This window comes from Neovison vison, chromosome X (genome assembly GCF_020171115.1).
Source record: "Neovison vison isolate M4711 chromosome X, ASM_NN_V1, whole genome shotgun sequence".
In the NCBI taxonomy this organism is placed as follows: domain Eukaryota; kingdom Metazoa; phylum Chordata; class Mammalia; order Carnivora; family Mustelidae; genus Neogale; species Neogale vison.
This window is the reverse complement of record NC_058105.1, coordinates 65,364,300-65,377,739: the sequence shown is the minus strand read 5'-3', so window position 1 is coordinate 65,377,739 and position 13,440 is coordinate 65,364,300. Positions and strand designations below refer to the sequence as shown.

General features: G+C 37.1%; 1 protein-coding gene across 2 annotated transcripts in view; it reads left to right on the top strand.

Moving 5' to 3' along the window:
• ATP7A (ATPase copper transporting alpha) overlaps nucleotides 1-13,440 on the top strand; it is a 170,356-nt gene that overhangs the window by 91,127 nt on the left and 65,789 nt on the right. For both annotated transcript variants that reach the window (XM_044234332.1, XM_044234331.1), the window contains exon 4: nucleotides 650-1,375. In XM_044234332.1, coding sequence (XP_044090267.1) covers nucleotides 650-1,375 — 726 coding nt within the window. The remainder of the gene's footprint in view (nucleotides 1-649; nucleotides 1,376-13,440) is intronic.

Below are 13,440 nucleotides of genomic sequence, written 5' to 3'. Positions count from 1 at the left end.
AGCATGGGTTTTGAAAACACTGGACTAGAATGCTTATTGTGTCATTGAAGTCTGGGGATCAGTGTGGTATACCCAGGGTTAATGTAGGTAAAAGTAATGATTATAATTAAAAATTACATGAATCTTAAACAAGCAGAAAAGGTAGCAGGAGTGACCGTTCAGGGAGTTTAGGGTTGTTTTTTTTTTTTTTTTTTTTTTTGACAGAGAGAGCGCACAAGTAGGCAGAGAGGCAGGCAGAGAGAGAGAGGAGGAAGCAGGCTCCCTGCTGAGCAGAGAGCCTGATGCGGGACTCAATCCCAGGACCCTGAGATCATGACCTGAGCCGAAGGCAGAGGCTTAACCTACTGAGCCACCCAGGCGCCCCTGGAGTTTAGGGTTTAATGCATCATACCTGGAGTCCTCTCTACCTCTAAAATATTTTTATTCAGGCATGTGGAAACTTGGAGACCATAGATATAGTGGTCATATTTTTTTAGTTTTTTCCAGTCTGTGTCAGTAACATTTTCTGAAAAGAACTGAATTAGCTTAAGAGAGGATACTGACAACAAAGACAGAGAAACAATTATGTGTGGTATTAATTTGGTCTATAGAATGTTTTCCAAAGTGGCCTAGGAATAACCGATAAAATATTTCTCTTTTTATTAACTAGTTTCCCTGGACAACCAAGAAGCTACTATTGTTTATCAGCCTCATCTTATCACAGCAGAGGAAATAAAAAAGCAGATTGAAGCTGTGGGCTTTCCAGCATTCATCAAAAAACAGCCCAAGTACCTCAAATTGGGGGCTATTGATATAGAACGCCTAAAGAACACACCAGTCAAATCCTCAGAAGGATCACAGCAAAGGAGTCCATCATATACCAGTGATTCAACAGCCACTTTCCTTATAGATGGCATGCATTGTAAATCATGTGTATTAAATATTGAAAGTACTTTATCTACACTCCAATATGTAAGCAGTGTCATAGTTTCTTTAGAGAAGAGATCTGCCATTGTAAAGTACAATGCAAGCTCAGTCACTCCAGAAACCCTCAGAAAAGCAATAGAAGCCATGTTACCAGGGCAATATAGAGTTAGTATTACAAGTGAAGTTGAGAGTATCTCAAACTCTCCCTCTAGCTCATCTCTTCAAAAGATCCCTTTGAGCATAGCTAGCCATCCGCTGACTCAACAAACTGTGATAAACATTGATGGAATGACTTGTAATTCTTGTGTTCAGTCTATTGAGAGTGTCATATTAAAAAAGGCAGGTGTAAAATCCATACAAGTATCTCTTGCAAATGGCAATGGGACTGTTGAGTATGATCCTCTACTAACCACTCCAGAAACCTTGAGAGAAGCAATAGAAGACATGGGATTTGATGCTGCCTTGTCAGGTAATTATCATTCTTTTCTCAGATTCTGCTAATGTTTTTTATGTCCTGTTTTGGATTCTTAGGCTTTCATCAATAATAAATTAATAATCACTGCAATTCCAGTTTTTGGAAGTAAGTCCTATAGAAGTAGTCAGTGATGTATATAAAGATGCATAAGGATATTGGATATTTGCATAATTATCTGTAATAATCAAAAACTAGAAACATTAAATCATGATGCATCCATATGATGAAATGCTATAGAGGCATAATAAATTATAGTACTAAAGACACTTAATGCCACAGGAAAGTATCTGAGATATCTTGTTAAATGAAAAAATAAAAGCTAAAAACTTGTATATTCAGTATGATCAAAATTTTATAAACACATTTGTAAGTATTTATATCATGTAAATGTTGTTTATGTATATAAGCGAATAAAGATCCTGGCAGGACATAAACTAAATTTTTTTAAAGATTTTATTTATTTATTTGCCAGAGAGAGATTACAAGTAGGCAGAGAGGCAGGCAGAGAGAGAGAGGAGGAAGCAGGCTCCCTGCTGAGCAGAGAGCCCGATGTGGGACTCGATCCCAGGACCCTGAGATCATGACCTGAGCTGAAGGCAGCGGCTTAACCCATTGAGCCACCCAGGTGCCCATAAACTAAAATTTTAACAGTGGTTATTATATGAGTGGTAGGATAAAGATGATATTTATTTCCATTGTGCTTGCCTATGTACTTTGTTTTTTGTGACAAGGATGTATGTGTGCATGTATAATGGGAGAAGCAAATGCTCTTTTGAAAAGAAAAAAAAAGGTAGGAATAAATAATAGAATTTTAACTGTAGCTTTAAATTTGGACATTCAAATGAAACTGACTCTAGAACTGCCCCAAAGTCTATTTCCTGAAAGCTCTTACTGTGACCTGAAACAAAAATGGATGTTCAATGAATTCACCTATGGCAACTTGTTATTTTGAACTAGAGTTGAACCTAGCATTGAATTAAACTGGAAATGCCCTAATGAAATTTCTTGATGTAAATTAAATAGAAAAATTATATAACTAATTCCAGACAGTGTTAGCTTTTGCTATTCTGATCAGAATGAAGGATATCAAATAGCTATATTCTTTTCTCAAGCACACTAAAACTGAGAAGCATAAACAATTAAACACATGCTCAAATTATTGTTGGTAGACAAATGTCAGTGGAAGAGGACCCAGAGACATACTAAATATTCTTAATTTTTACACTCATAACAAATGGCAGATATTATAGAATTTTCTTTTTTTAAATTTTTTTAAAGATTCTATTTATTTATTTGGCAGAGAGAGAGAGAGAGAGAGAGAGAGAGAGATCACAAGTAGGCAGAGGGGCAGGCGGAGAGGGAGGAGGAAGCAGGCTCCCTGCAGAACACAGAGCCCGATGCGGGGCTCAATCCCAGGACCCTGAGATCATGACCTGAGCCGAAGGTAGAGGCTTAACCCACTGAGCCACCCAGGTGCCTCAGAAATTATAGAATTTTCACTTTTTAATGTAAAGATGTAGTTTGCATACCATAAAATTCACCCTTTTATTTTTTAATTAAAGTTTTTAATTTTTGGAGTTTTTATTTTTTTATTTTTAAGGGTTTTATTTATTTATTTATTTATTTATTTAATCTAATTTTATTTTATTATATGCTATCCCAAGGATGGCAAATGTAAGACATCTGTGGGGCCACTCCCACATCAATTGTAGCTCTGTTTTTTTTTTTTAATGTTTAGTTAGCCTACATATAGTACATCATTAGTATCATTAGTTTTTTCTGTAGTGATCAACAGTTCATTAGTTGCATATAACACCCAGTGTTTATCACAACATATACCCTCTCCTTAATAATAGGCACTGCATGTTAATACAGTTAATACCCATTACCTGGCTACCTCATCCTTCCAACCGTCTCCCTTCTGCAAGCCTCAGTTTGTTTCCTGGAGTCCAGAATCTCTCATGGTTTATCTTTGTGTCTGATTTCTTCCCATTCAGTTTTCCCTCCCTTCCCCTATGGTCCACCACACTATTCCTTATGTTCCATATATAAGTGAAACTGTATGATAATTGTTTTTCTCTGCTTGACTTATTTCACTCGGCATAATCCCCTCCAGTTCCATCCATGTCACTGCAAATGGTAGATATTCATCTTTTCTGATGGCTGAGTAATATTCCATTGTATCTATGAACCATATCTTCTTTATCCATTCACCTGTTAAAGGACATCTCATCTCCTTCCACATTTTGGCTATCATGGATATTGCCGCTTTGAAAATTCACCCTTTTAAAGTATACAGTCCAGTGGTTCTTAGTATATTCAGAGTTTTGGAGCTGTTACCATTATCTAATTTTACAAGATTTTCATCACGCCCAAAAGAAACCCCGTGCCCATTAGTAGTCACTCCTCATTTCCCTTCCCTTTCCCTCAGTTCCTGTTATTTACTGTTCTGTTTTTTGTCTTTATGAATTTGACAACTCTAGGTACCATATAAGTGGAATCATAGAATATTTGTCCTTTTGTGTCTAACTTCTTTCATTTAGTATATTGTTTTCAAGGTACATAAATTTTCATCTATGTTTGTAACACATATCTGTATTTCATTCTTTTTGTTGCTAAATAGGATTCCATTGTGTATATACATATACACCTCATTTTGTTTCTCCAGCTGTCAGTTCATGGAAATTTAGGTTGTTTCTACTTCTTGGCTTTTATGAATAATGCTGCTATGAACATTTATGTATGAGTTTTTACATGAATAATGTTTTTGTTTCTTCTGGGTATATACCTAGGAGTGTTAATTTCTGGGTCATAGGGTGAATACGTGTAACTTTTTCAGGAACTACCGTATATTTCCAAAGTGGCTGAACCACTTTACATTGCCACCTAGAATTCTCACTTTAATAAAGACAATCTCAAAAGACCAAAATTCTTGTACTTAAGAAAAGAGACATATAATTCCTTATTAGAAAATTCACATAGGATACCAAAATATTAAAGGGCCTCTAGTACTAAATGTCTGAACAAAGTATGGGAGATCCATAATTACAAAAGGAAATGATTATGAAACAAGAAGAGGGGCGCCTGGGTGGCTCAGTGGGTTAAGCCTCTGCCTTCGGCTCAGGTCCTGGTCTCAGGGTCCTGGGATCAAGCCCCACATCAGGCTCTCTGCTCAGCAGGGAGCCTTCTTCCTCCTCTCTCTCTGCCTGCCTCTCTGCCTACTTATGGTCTCTGTCTGTCAAATAAATAAATAAAATCTTTAAAAAAAAGAAACAAGAAAAATTTTAATTGAAATATTGAAGTGAAACTGTATCAGGTAGCCATAAAAATGAATAAAATTGGTTTCAGCAAAATTTAGTTGTAGCTATCATTCCTTAAAATTTTTAATACTTTATTTATTTAGAGAGCACAAGCAGTGGGGAGGGGCAGAGGGAGCAGGAGAGAATCTTAAGCATGTTCCATGCCCAGCATAGAGCCTGATGTGGAGCTCAATCTCACAACCCTGAGCCAAAATCAAGAGTCAGACATTTAAACAACTCAGCCACCCAGGTGCCCCCATTGCTTATAATTTTTTAAAATTTTCAAAATGACAGTATTTGAGGGGTGCCTGTGTGGCTCAGTTGTTAAGGGTCTGCCTTCGGCTTAGGTCATGATCCTAGGGTCCTGGGATTGAGCCCTGCATCAGCCTCCCTATGCTTCTCCCTCTCCCACTCCCCTGCTTGTGTTTCCTCTCACTGTGTCTCTCTCTGTCAAATAAATAAATAAATAACCTTTTTTAAAAAAAGACAATATTTGAAACTGATTCACATTTTTGCTTGTATAATGTTGAATCAATCTTCAGAGTTTCTATTAAATTAAAATACTTTGGCATACATAATGCATTATGAACACCATGTAAGTTTAGTTTACATTATCAGCCAGACAAGTTACTTACACTGTGCTATTCCTATGCTTCTTAAATATAGGAACTTAAATATAGGAACTCAAATCATATTAGTTTATATCACATATTGTATGAAAGTGAAATATTTTTTAAAAATCAGATCTGGTATCTGACATTATTGTAAGCAAGAACCTTACAAACTTTCAGTTTGTACCTCTACATTGGAATTTATCCTATTCATTTGGGTCTGTATTTTTGCAGCTTCAAGTATGGTACACAGATCAGCAGTAGAAGCACCATCACTGGGAGCTTGTTAGAACTAGACTCTCTGACCCACTGCATATCCATTAAATAAAAATCTACATTTTAATTTTAATAAGCTCTCCAGGTAATTCATATGCACATTATAGTTTGAGAAGCCCTGGTATAAATAATTTTCCATGGTGACCTCTATAAATAAAGTCTCTGAATTAAATCTGTATTAACATTGTTTATTTGCTACAATGATAATATAGTATTAAATAATATAATTTAAAATGGCATTTAAGAGTTTTTATATACAGATGTGAGCAGAGTAAAAGTACCTTTCCAACTATCTCACATGGTTTCAAAGATGGACTTGAGCAATAGGTGAAATTCTTTTTTTAAAATTTTTAAAAAATTTATTTATTTTTTTAAAATAAACATATAATGTATTTTTATCCCCAGGGGTACAGTTCTGTGAATCACCAGGTTTACACATTTCACAGCACTCATCATAGCACATACCTTCCCCAATATCCATATTCCCACCACCCTCTCTTGTCCTCCCTCCCCCCAGCAACCCTCAGTGTGCTTTTTGAGATTGAGTCTTTTATGGTTTGTCTCCCTCCCAATCCCACCATCTTTCATTTTTTTCCTACCTCCCAGCCCCCCAACATTGCATCTCCACTTCCTCATATCAGGGAGATCATACGATGTCTTTCTCCGATTGACTTATTTCGCTAAGCGTATAATACCCTCTAGTTCCATCCCATGTCGTCGCAAATGGCAAGATTTCATTTTTTTGATGGCTGCATAGTATTCCATTGTGTATATTTTCCACATCTTCTTTATCCATTCATCTGTTGATAGATATCTAGGTTCTTTCCATAGTTTGGCTATTGTAGACATTGCTGCTATAAACATTCGGGTGCATGTGCCCCTTTGGAGCACCATGTTTGTATCTTTAGGATATATACCCAGTAGTGCAATTGCTGGGTCATAGGGTAACTCTATTTTCAGTTTTTTGAGGAACCTCCACACTGTTTTCCAGAGTGGTTGCACTAGCTTCCATTCCCACCAGCAGTGTAGGAGGGTTCCAGTAGGACTAGTAAGAGCACTTGATGGTCTCTCTCCATGTCTATCATCTACATTGTTTTCAGGATCCATGATTGCAACATGTTCAGTAACTTTTAACAATGGATTTTACCTTAACCAACTGTTGTCAAGGGCCCCAGGAATTGACTGTTTGACAAATAATTACCAGGAGCCTGTTGTGTATCCTACATCTGTTAGCGGTTAAAACAAACACATTAATGACCATGATGAATAGGTAAAAAACCTTGGCACAGTGAACATCACCATAAAAGAATTGATAGAGTTGTGACTACAGTGGCCCATATTATTTGGATAAAAGGTTGATATCAAATGATTGCATTTTGTATTTCTGGTAGAGATCATTCAGAGTTTAAGATGCTATCAGAATGGTGGCTACCCATTTTCTGAATATCCATGTCAATGCTGATTCTGGCCTCACAGCCCATCACTATAACCCCTTCCCAGAAAGAGAGGGGCTGGCATGATTTGTCTTTATGACATACTAATTCTGGGTGGGCTGTAAAAGTTAAAGGAGATAGAGAAATATCAGGTGCTTTTTTTCTTCATTGGTGAATCTTTTTTTAATTTTATTTTTTAACATTTTAATGCAGGTGTAGTTAACTTACAGTGGTACATTAGTTTCAGGTGTACAATATAGTGATTCATCACTTCCATACTTCACCCAGTGCTCATTACAAGTGCACTTCTTCTTCTTTTTTTTTGGTTAAAGATTTTATTTATTTATTTGAGAGAGAGAGAGCGAGAGCGCGCGAGTGCGCACAAGCAGCAGGAACAGCTGGCAGAGCAGGCAGAGGGAGAAGCAAGCTCCCTACAGAGAGAGGAGCCGGATGAGGGACTGACTGGATCCTAGGACCCTAGGATAATGACCTGAGTTGAAGGCAGCTGCTTAACCGACTGAGCCACCCAGGTGTCCCCACATGTGCACTTCTTAATCTCTATCACCTGTTCAACCCATTCTCCAAACAGTTCCTCTGGTAACCATCTGTTTATCCTCTATAATTAAGAATCTCTTTGTTAATTTCTCTCTTTCCTGTCCCTTTGTCCTCTTATTTTTTTGTTTCTTAAATTCCACATATGAGTGAACTGAGTATTTCTCTTTCTCTGAATGACTTATTTCACTTAGAATAATACATTCTAGCTCCATTCTTATCATTGTAAATGGCAAGATTTCAGTTTTTATGGCTAAATATTCCATTGTGTATATCCATTTATCAATTGATGGACAATTGAACTGCTTTCATAATTTGGCTATTGTAAGTAATGCTTCTGTAAACATTGGTGTGTGTTTATCCCTTTGAATTAGTGTTTTTGTATTTTTTGGGTAAATACCCAGTAGTGTGATTGCTGGATCACAGAGCAGTTCTATTTTTTTTTAAATATATAGATTTTTTTACATTTTATTTATTTATTTGACAGACAGAGATCACAAGTAGGCAGAGAGGCAGGCAGAGAGAGAGGGTGAAGCAGGCTTCCTGCAGAGCAGAGAGCCCGATGCGGGGCTCGATCCCAGGACCCTGGGATCATGACCTGAGCTGAAGGCAGAGGCTTTAACCCACTGAGCCACCCAGGCGCCCCCCGCCTTTTTTTTACATTTTATTTATTTATTTGACAGACAGAGATCACAAGTAGGCAGAGAGGCAGGCAGAGAGAGAGGGTGAAGCAGGGGCAGTTCTATTTTTAACTTTTTGAAGAACCTCTGTAATATTTTCCATAGTGGCTGCACCAGTTTGCATTCCCACCAGCAGTTCAAGAGGGTTCTTTTTGCTTCACCTTCTTGCCAAAACTTAGTGTTTGAGTTTTTATTTTAGTTTAGCCATCCTGACAGATGTAAGTTGATATGTCATTATAGTTTTTGTTTGTATTTTCCTGATGATCACTGATGTTGAGCATCTTTTCATGTGTCTGTTGGCCATCTGTAAGTCTTTGGAGAACTGTCTGTTCAGGTCTTCTGCCCATTTTTAAATTGGATTATTTGTTTTTTGGTTGTCTAATTTGGTAAGTTCTTTATATATTTTGGATCCTAACCCTTTATTGGCTATGTCATATGCAGTTATCTCCTCCTAATCAGTAGGTCGCCTTTTAGTTTTGTTGTTTCCTTTGCTGTGCAGAAGCTTTTTATTTTGATGTAGTCCCAATAGTTTATTGTTCTTTTGTTTCCCTTGCCTCAGGAGGAATATCTAGAGAAAAGTTGCTGTGACCAGTGTCGAAGAAATTACTGCCTGTGTTCTTTTCTAGGACTATTGTGGTTCTTGTCTCACATTTAGGTGTTTAATTCATTTTGAATTTATTTTTGTGTATGGTGTAAGAAAGTGGTCTGGGTTCATTCTTTTGCATGTCGTTGTCCACTTTTCCCAACAACATGTGTTGAAGAGATGATTTATTCCATTGTATATTTTTGCTGCCTCTGCCAAAGATTAATTGACCACATAATTATGGGTTTATTTCTGGGCTTTCTATTTTGTTCTTTTATTTATTTATTTATTTGACAGAGAGAGAGAGAGAGATCACAAGTAGGCAGAGAGAGAGAGGGAAGCAGGCTCCCTGCTGAGCAGAGAGCCCGATGCAGGGCTCGATCCCAGGACCCTGGGACCATGACCTGAGCCGAAGGCAGAGGCTTTAACCCACTGAGCCACCCAGGCGCCCCTCTATTTTGTTCTATTGATCTATGTGTCTGTTTTTGTTCTAGAACCATGCTATTTTGATTACTACAGCTTTGTAATATAACTTGATGTTTGGTATTGTGATACCTCCAGTTTTTCTTTTTCAGGATTGTTTTGATATTTAGGGTTTTTTGTGGTTCTACACAAATTTTAAGATTGTTTGTTCTAGTTCCGTGAAAAATGCTATTGGCATTTTGGTAGGGATTGCATTAAATGTATAGATTGCTTAGATTAAATGTATAGTATAGACATTTTAATATTTGTTCTTCCAATCCATGAGCATGCAATGTCTTTCCATTTCTTTGTGTTGTCTTCAGTTTCTTTCATCAACGTTTTATAGTTTTCAGAGCACAGGTCTTTTACTTATTTGGTTAAGTTTATTCCTAGCTATTTTATTATTTTTGATGCAATTATAAATGGAATTGCTTTTTCTTTTTCTGCTGCTTTATTATTGGTATGTAGAAATGCAACAGATTTCTGTACATTGATTTTGTATCCTGTGACCTTACTGAATTCATTCATCAGTTCTAGTAGTTTTTTGGTGGACTCGGGTTTTCTATATAGTATCCTGTCATCTGCAAACAGTGAAAGTTTTTTTTTTCTTTGAAATTTGGATGCCTGTTATTTTTTTGTTGTTGTTGTCTGATTGCTGTGGCTAGGGCTTCCAATACTGTGTTGAATAAAAGTGGTGAGAACAGATATCCTTGTCTTGTTCCTGATCTTAGGGTAAAAACTCTGTTTTTCACCATAGACTATGATGTTGGCTGTGGGTTTTTCATATAAAGCATTTATTATGTTGAGGTATGTTCCCACTAGACCAACTTTTTTGGAGGGTTTTTATAATGAATGGATGTTATAATTTGTCATGCTTTTTCTGAACCTATTGAAATAATCATATTTTTTTCCTTTTTTTTGGTTGATGTGATGTTTCACATTGATTGCACAAATACTGAACCACCCTTGCATAATCCAATTTTATTGTGACCATCAATCTCATCATTCTCTTAAAAATATATATAATATATGAGGTTAAGTCATCAGTAACCAATTAAAGAAAAAAATATTCAAATTCTTCTCCTTTTTGTACCTATTTTAGTTTTAAGTTCAAACTTATAGAGAAGCTGCAAGAGTAATATAAAGAATTCCTGTTTACCAATTTCTCTCAGATTCCCTCATTTTTAATATTTTACCACATCTGTTTTATCATTCTCTCTGTTGACAGACACACACACAGACACAGACACACACACACACACACACACACAGATGCACACATACATACTACCTTTCTCTGAATCATTTGAGAGTACATTTCAGGAACGATATTTTTCATTCTTTTTAAATCCATTTTCTGGTTAGGTATTTCTTCTTCATATTACTTCAGACACTGAACCCTCCAATTTTGAGGATGATATTAGAAACCCTTTCTTGAAATTTTTGGAATCTTTTCTGCTTGTTGTCTCAAGTGCAGGAAAGTCAGCCTGCCTTCCTTTTGAATTCACTTAAGCATAGGTAGTGTTACTGCAGCCTATAGAAAATCTAATTGAAGAAAAGTAGTCATTTAATCCAGTGTGGCTTTTTAACACCTGCCTTGTGTCTGTGGAAGATGGAAGCTTTTACTCTTCCGGTTACCCCCCTCACTGGGGTAAAGGGCACAATTTTATGGATCTTTGTTGAGAGGTCATGCCAAGGTAGCTAAAAGGGACTATTTCTATGACTTATTTTAATTTAGTGTACTCTACTTCCAGCGTGTGAAAATTACAGAATATATTATAGGTTAGCTCTGGTACCTGAAATAACTAAATACTGAGCCTAAAGTAATTAGCAGTATAAACTTTTTTTTTCAGTGTCTGATTTCAGAATGAAGTCTTTTTTGTTTTCAATTTATTTATTTTCAGAAAAACAGTATTTGATTTCAGAATGAAGTCTTGATAGTAATTGTGAGAGAATGAAGTAAGCTCCTGGATGGATTTATATATTTTTTCAAAGCCACAGCTATTTCCTTTGGGCAAATGAGCTTCCTTTTTGAATTCTTTAAGATCACAGTAGTATTTGGTAAATTTTACCATCTGTTTCTAAATAATGCTCCCACAATCTGAATGAATAAATATAGTTTTCTAAATTGATTTTCTTATGATCAGAGACCAACTAATTTTGTAATTAGGAGTATCTAGTCAATTTTGATCAAAGTGTCTTTTTCTGTAACTCAGATTGGCTGTAGTGCCATGGCCTGGAAGAATGGTGAAAATGCAGAATCTCAGGCCCCATCCTAAATGTCCTGAACTATAATCTGCATTTTTTAAATGTATTTTTTATTTATTTTCAGCATAACAGTATTCATTATTTTTGCACCACACCCAGTGTTCCATGCAATCCATACCCTCTATAATACCCACCACCTGGTACCCCAACCTCCCACCCCCTGCCCCTTCAAAACCCTCAGATTGTTAAATCCCCCAGGTTGTCGTATGTGCATTAAGAGTAAGTAACAGTAAGAGTTATTATACTGATTTGTGAAGTCTAGATCATTTTTTATGAGTTAAATGGTCAGGCTGGTCAGGCTTCTATTAAAGTTTCTGCAAAAGATGCCCTCTTTAGCATCCTAAAAACCAGCTCTGATGCAGGGGTTCCTCTGTGGGTTAGCCAAGTAGACCTGAACCAGTTTTTTTTTTTTTTGCCCAAGGGGAAGAAAGAACGAGTTAGGTGCCTGAAAATAGCCACATCACCTCTTTTCCTCCTTATCTCTTCAGGAGAGTATAAAATCATTAGCTTTGCAAGTGCATGGATGTGCTAGAGAAGATAACTTCTCCCTTTTTGGAGATGATTCATTCTGCAGTGGATAAACTAAAACAGAACGGCAGATTTTCTGAGACTGCAGGGGAACTTCTGGTTAATAGGAATTTCCCATTGTTCCACAGTCCATAAACATTCTCTGGAGAGATTTTCTAAATATTCCTTTTATTTTATTTTAATCTTTTTGCCTATACACAAATGCTTCTAGCAACTTTATTCATAATTGCCCAAAACTGGAAACAATCTAGATGACTTTATTTACTTATTTTTATTATGTTCAGTTAGCCATTGTGTAGTACATCATTAGTTTTTGATGTAGTGTTCAGTGATTCATTAGTTATGTATAATACCAGGTGCTCATCACACCACATGCCCTCCATCACCCTGTTACTCCTTCCCCCAACCGCCTCCCTTCTGAAACCCTCAGTTTGTTTCCCGGAGTCCAGAGTCTCTTATGATTTGTCTCCCTCTCTGATTTCTCCCCCTTCAAATTTCCCTCCCTTTCCCTATGGCCCTCCGTGCTATTGCTCATGTTCCACATATGAGTGAAACCATATGATAATTGTCTTTCTCTGCTTGACTTACTTCACTTAGCATAATCCCCTCCAATTCCATCCATGTCGATGAAAATGGTAGATATTCATCCTTTCTGATGGCTGAGTAGTATTCCGTGGTATATATGAACCCTATCTTCTTTATCCATTCATCTGTTGAATGGCATCTCAGCTCCTTCCACAGTTTGGCTATTGTGGACATTGCTGCTATAAACATTGGAGTGCACATGTCCCTTCTTTTCACCACATCTATATTTTGGGGGTAAATACCTAGTAGTGCAATTGCTGGGTCATAGGGTAGCTCTATTTTTAACATTTTATTTAGGTTTTTGGAGCATGTGCCCATGCGCCTGCAGCAGTGGGGAGAGGCAGAGGAAGAGTTGGAAAGAGAATCTTTTTTTTTTTAAAGATTTTATTTATGTATTTGACAGAGATCACAAGTAGGCAGAGAGGCAGGCAGAGAGAGAGTAGGAAGCAGGCTCCCCGCTGAGCAGAGCCCAATGTGGGGCTCGATCCCAGGACCCCGAGATCATGACCTGAGTCGAAGGCAGCAGCTTAACCCACTGAGCTACCCAGGCGCCCCTGGAAAGAGAATCTTAAGCAGGCTCCACACCCAGCATGAAGCTAACATGGGGCTCAGTCTCACAACCCTGAGATCATGACCTGAGCCAAAATCAAGAGTTGGATCCTTAACCGACTGAGCCACTAGGTACCCCCCCAAATATTCCTTTGCACATAACAAAGATTACTGCTGACTTACTCCTTGCCTTTTCTTCAATTGTCCTCAAAGACATTTTTTTTTAAAGATTT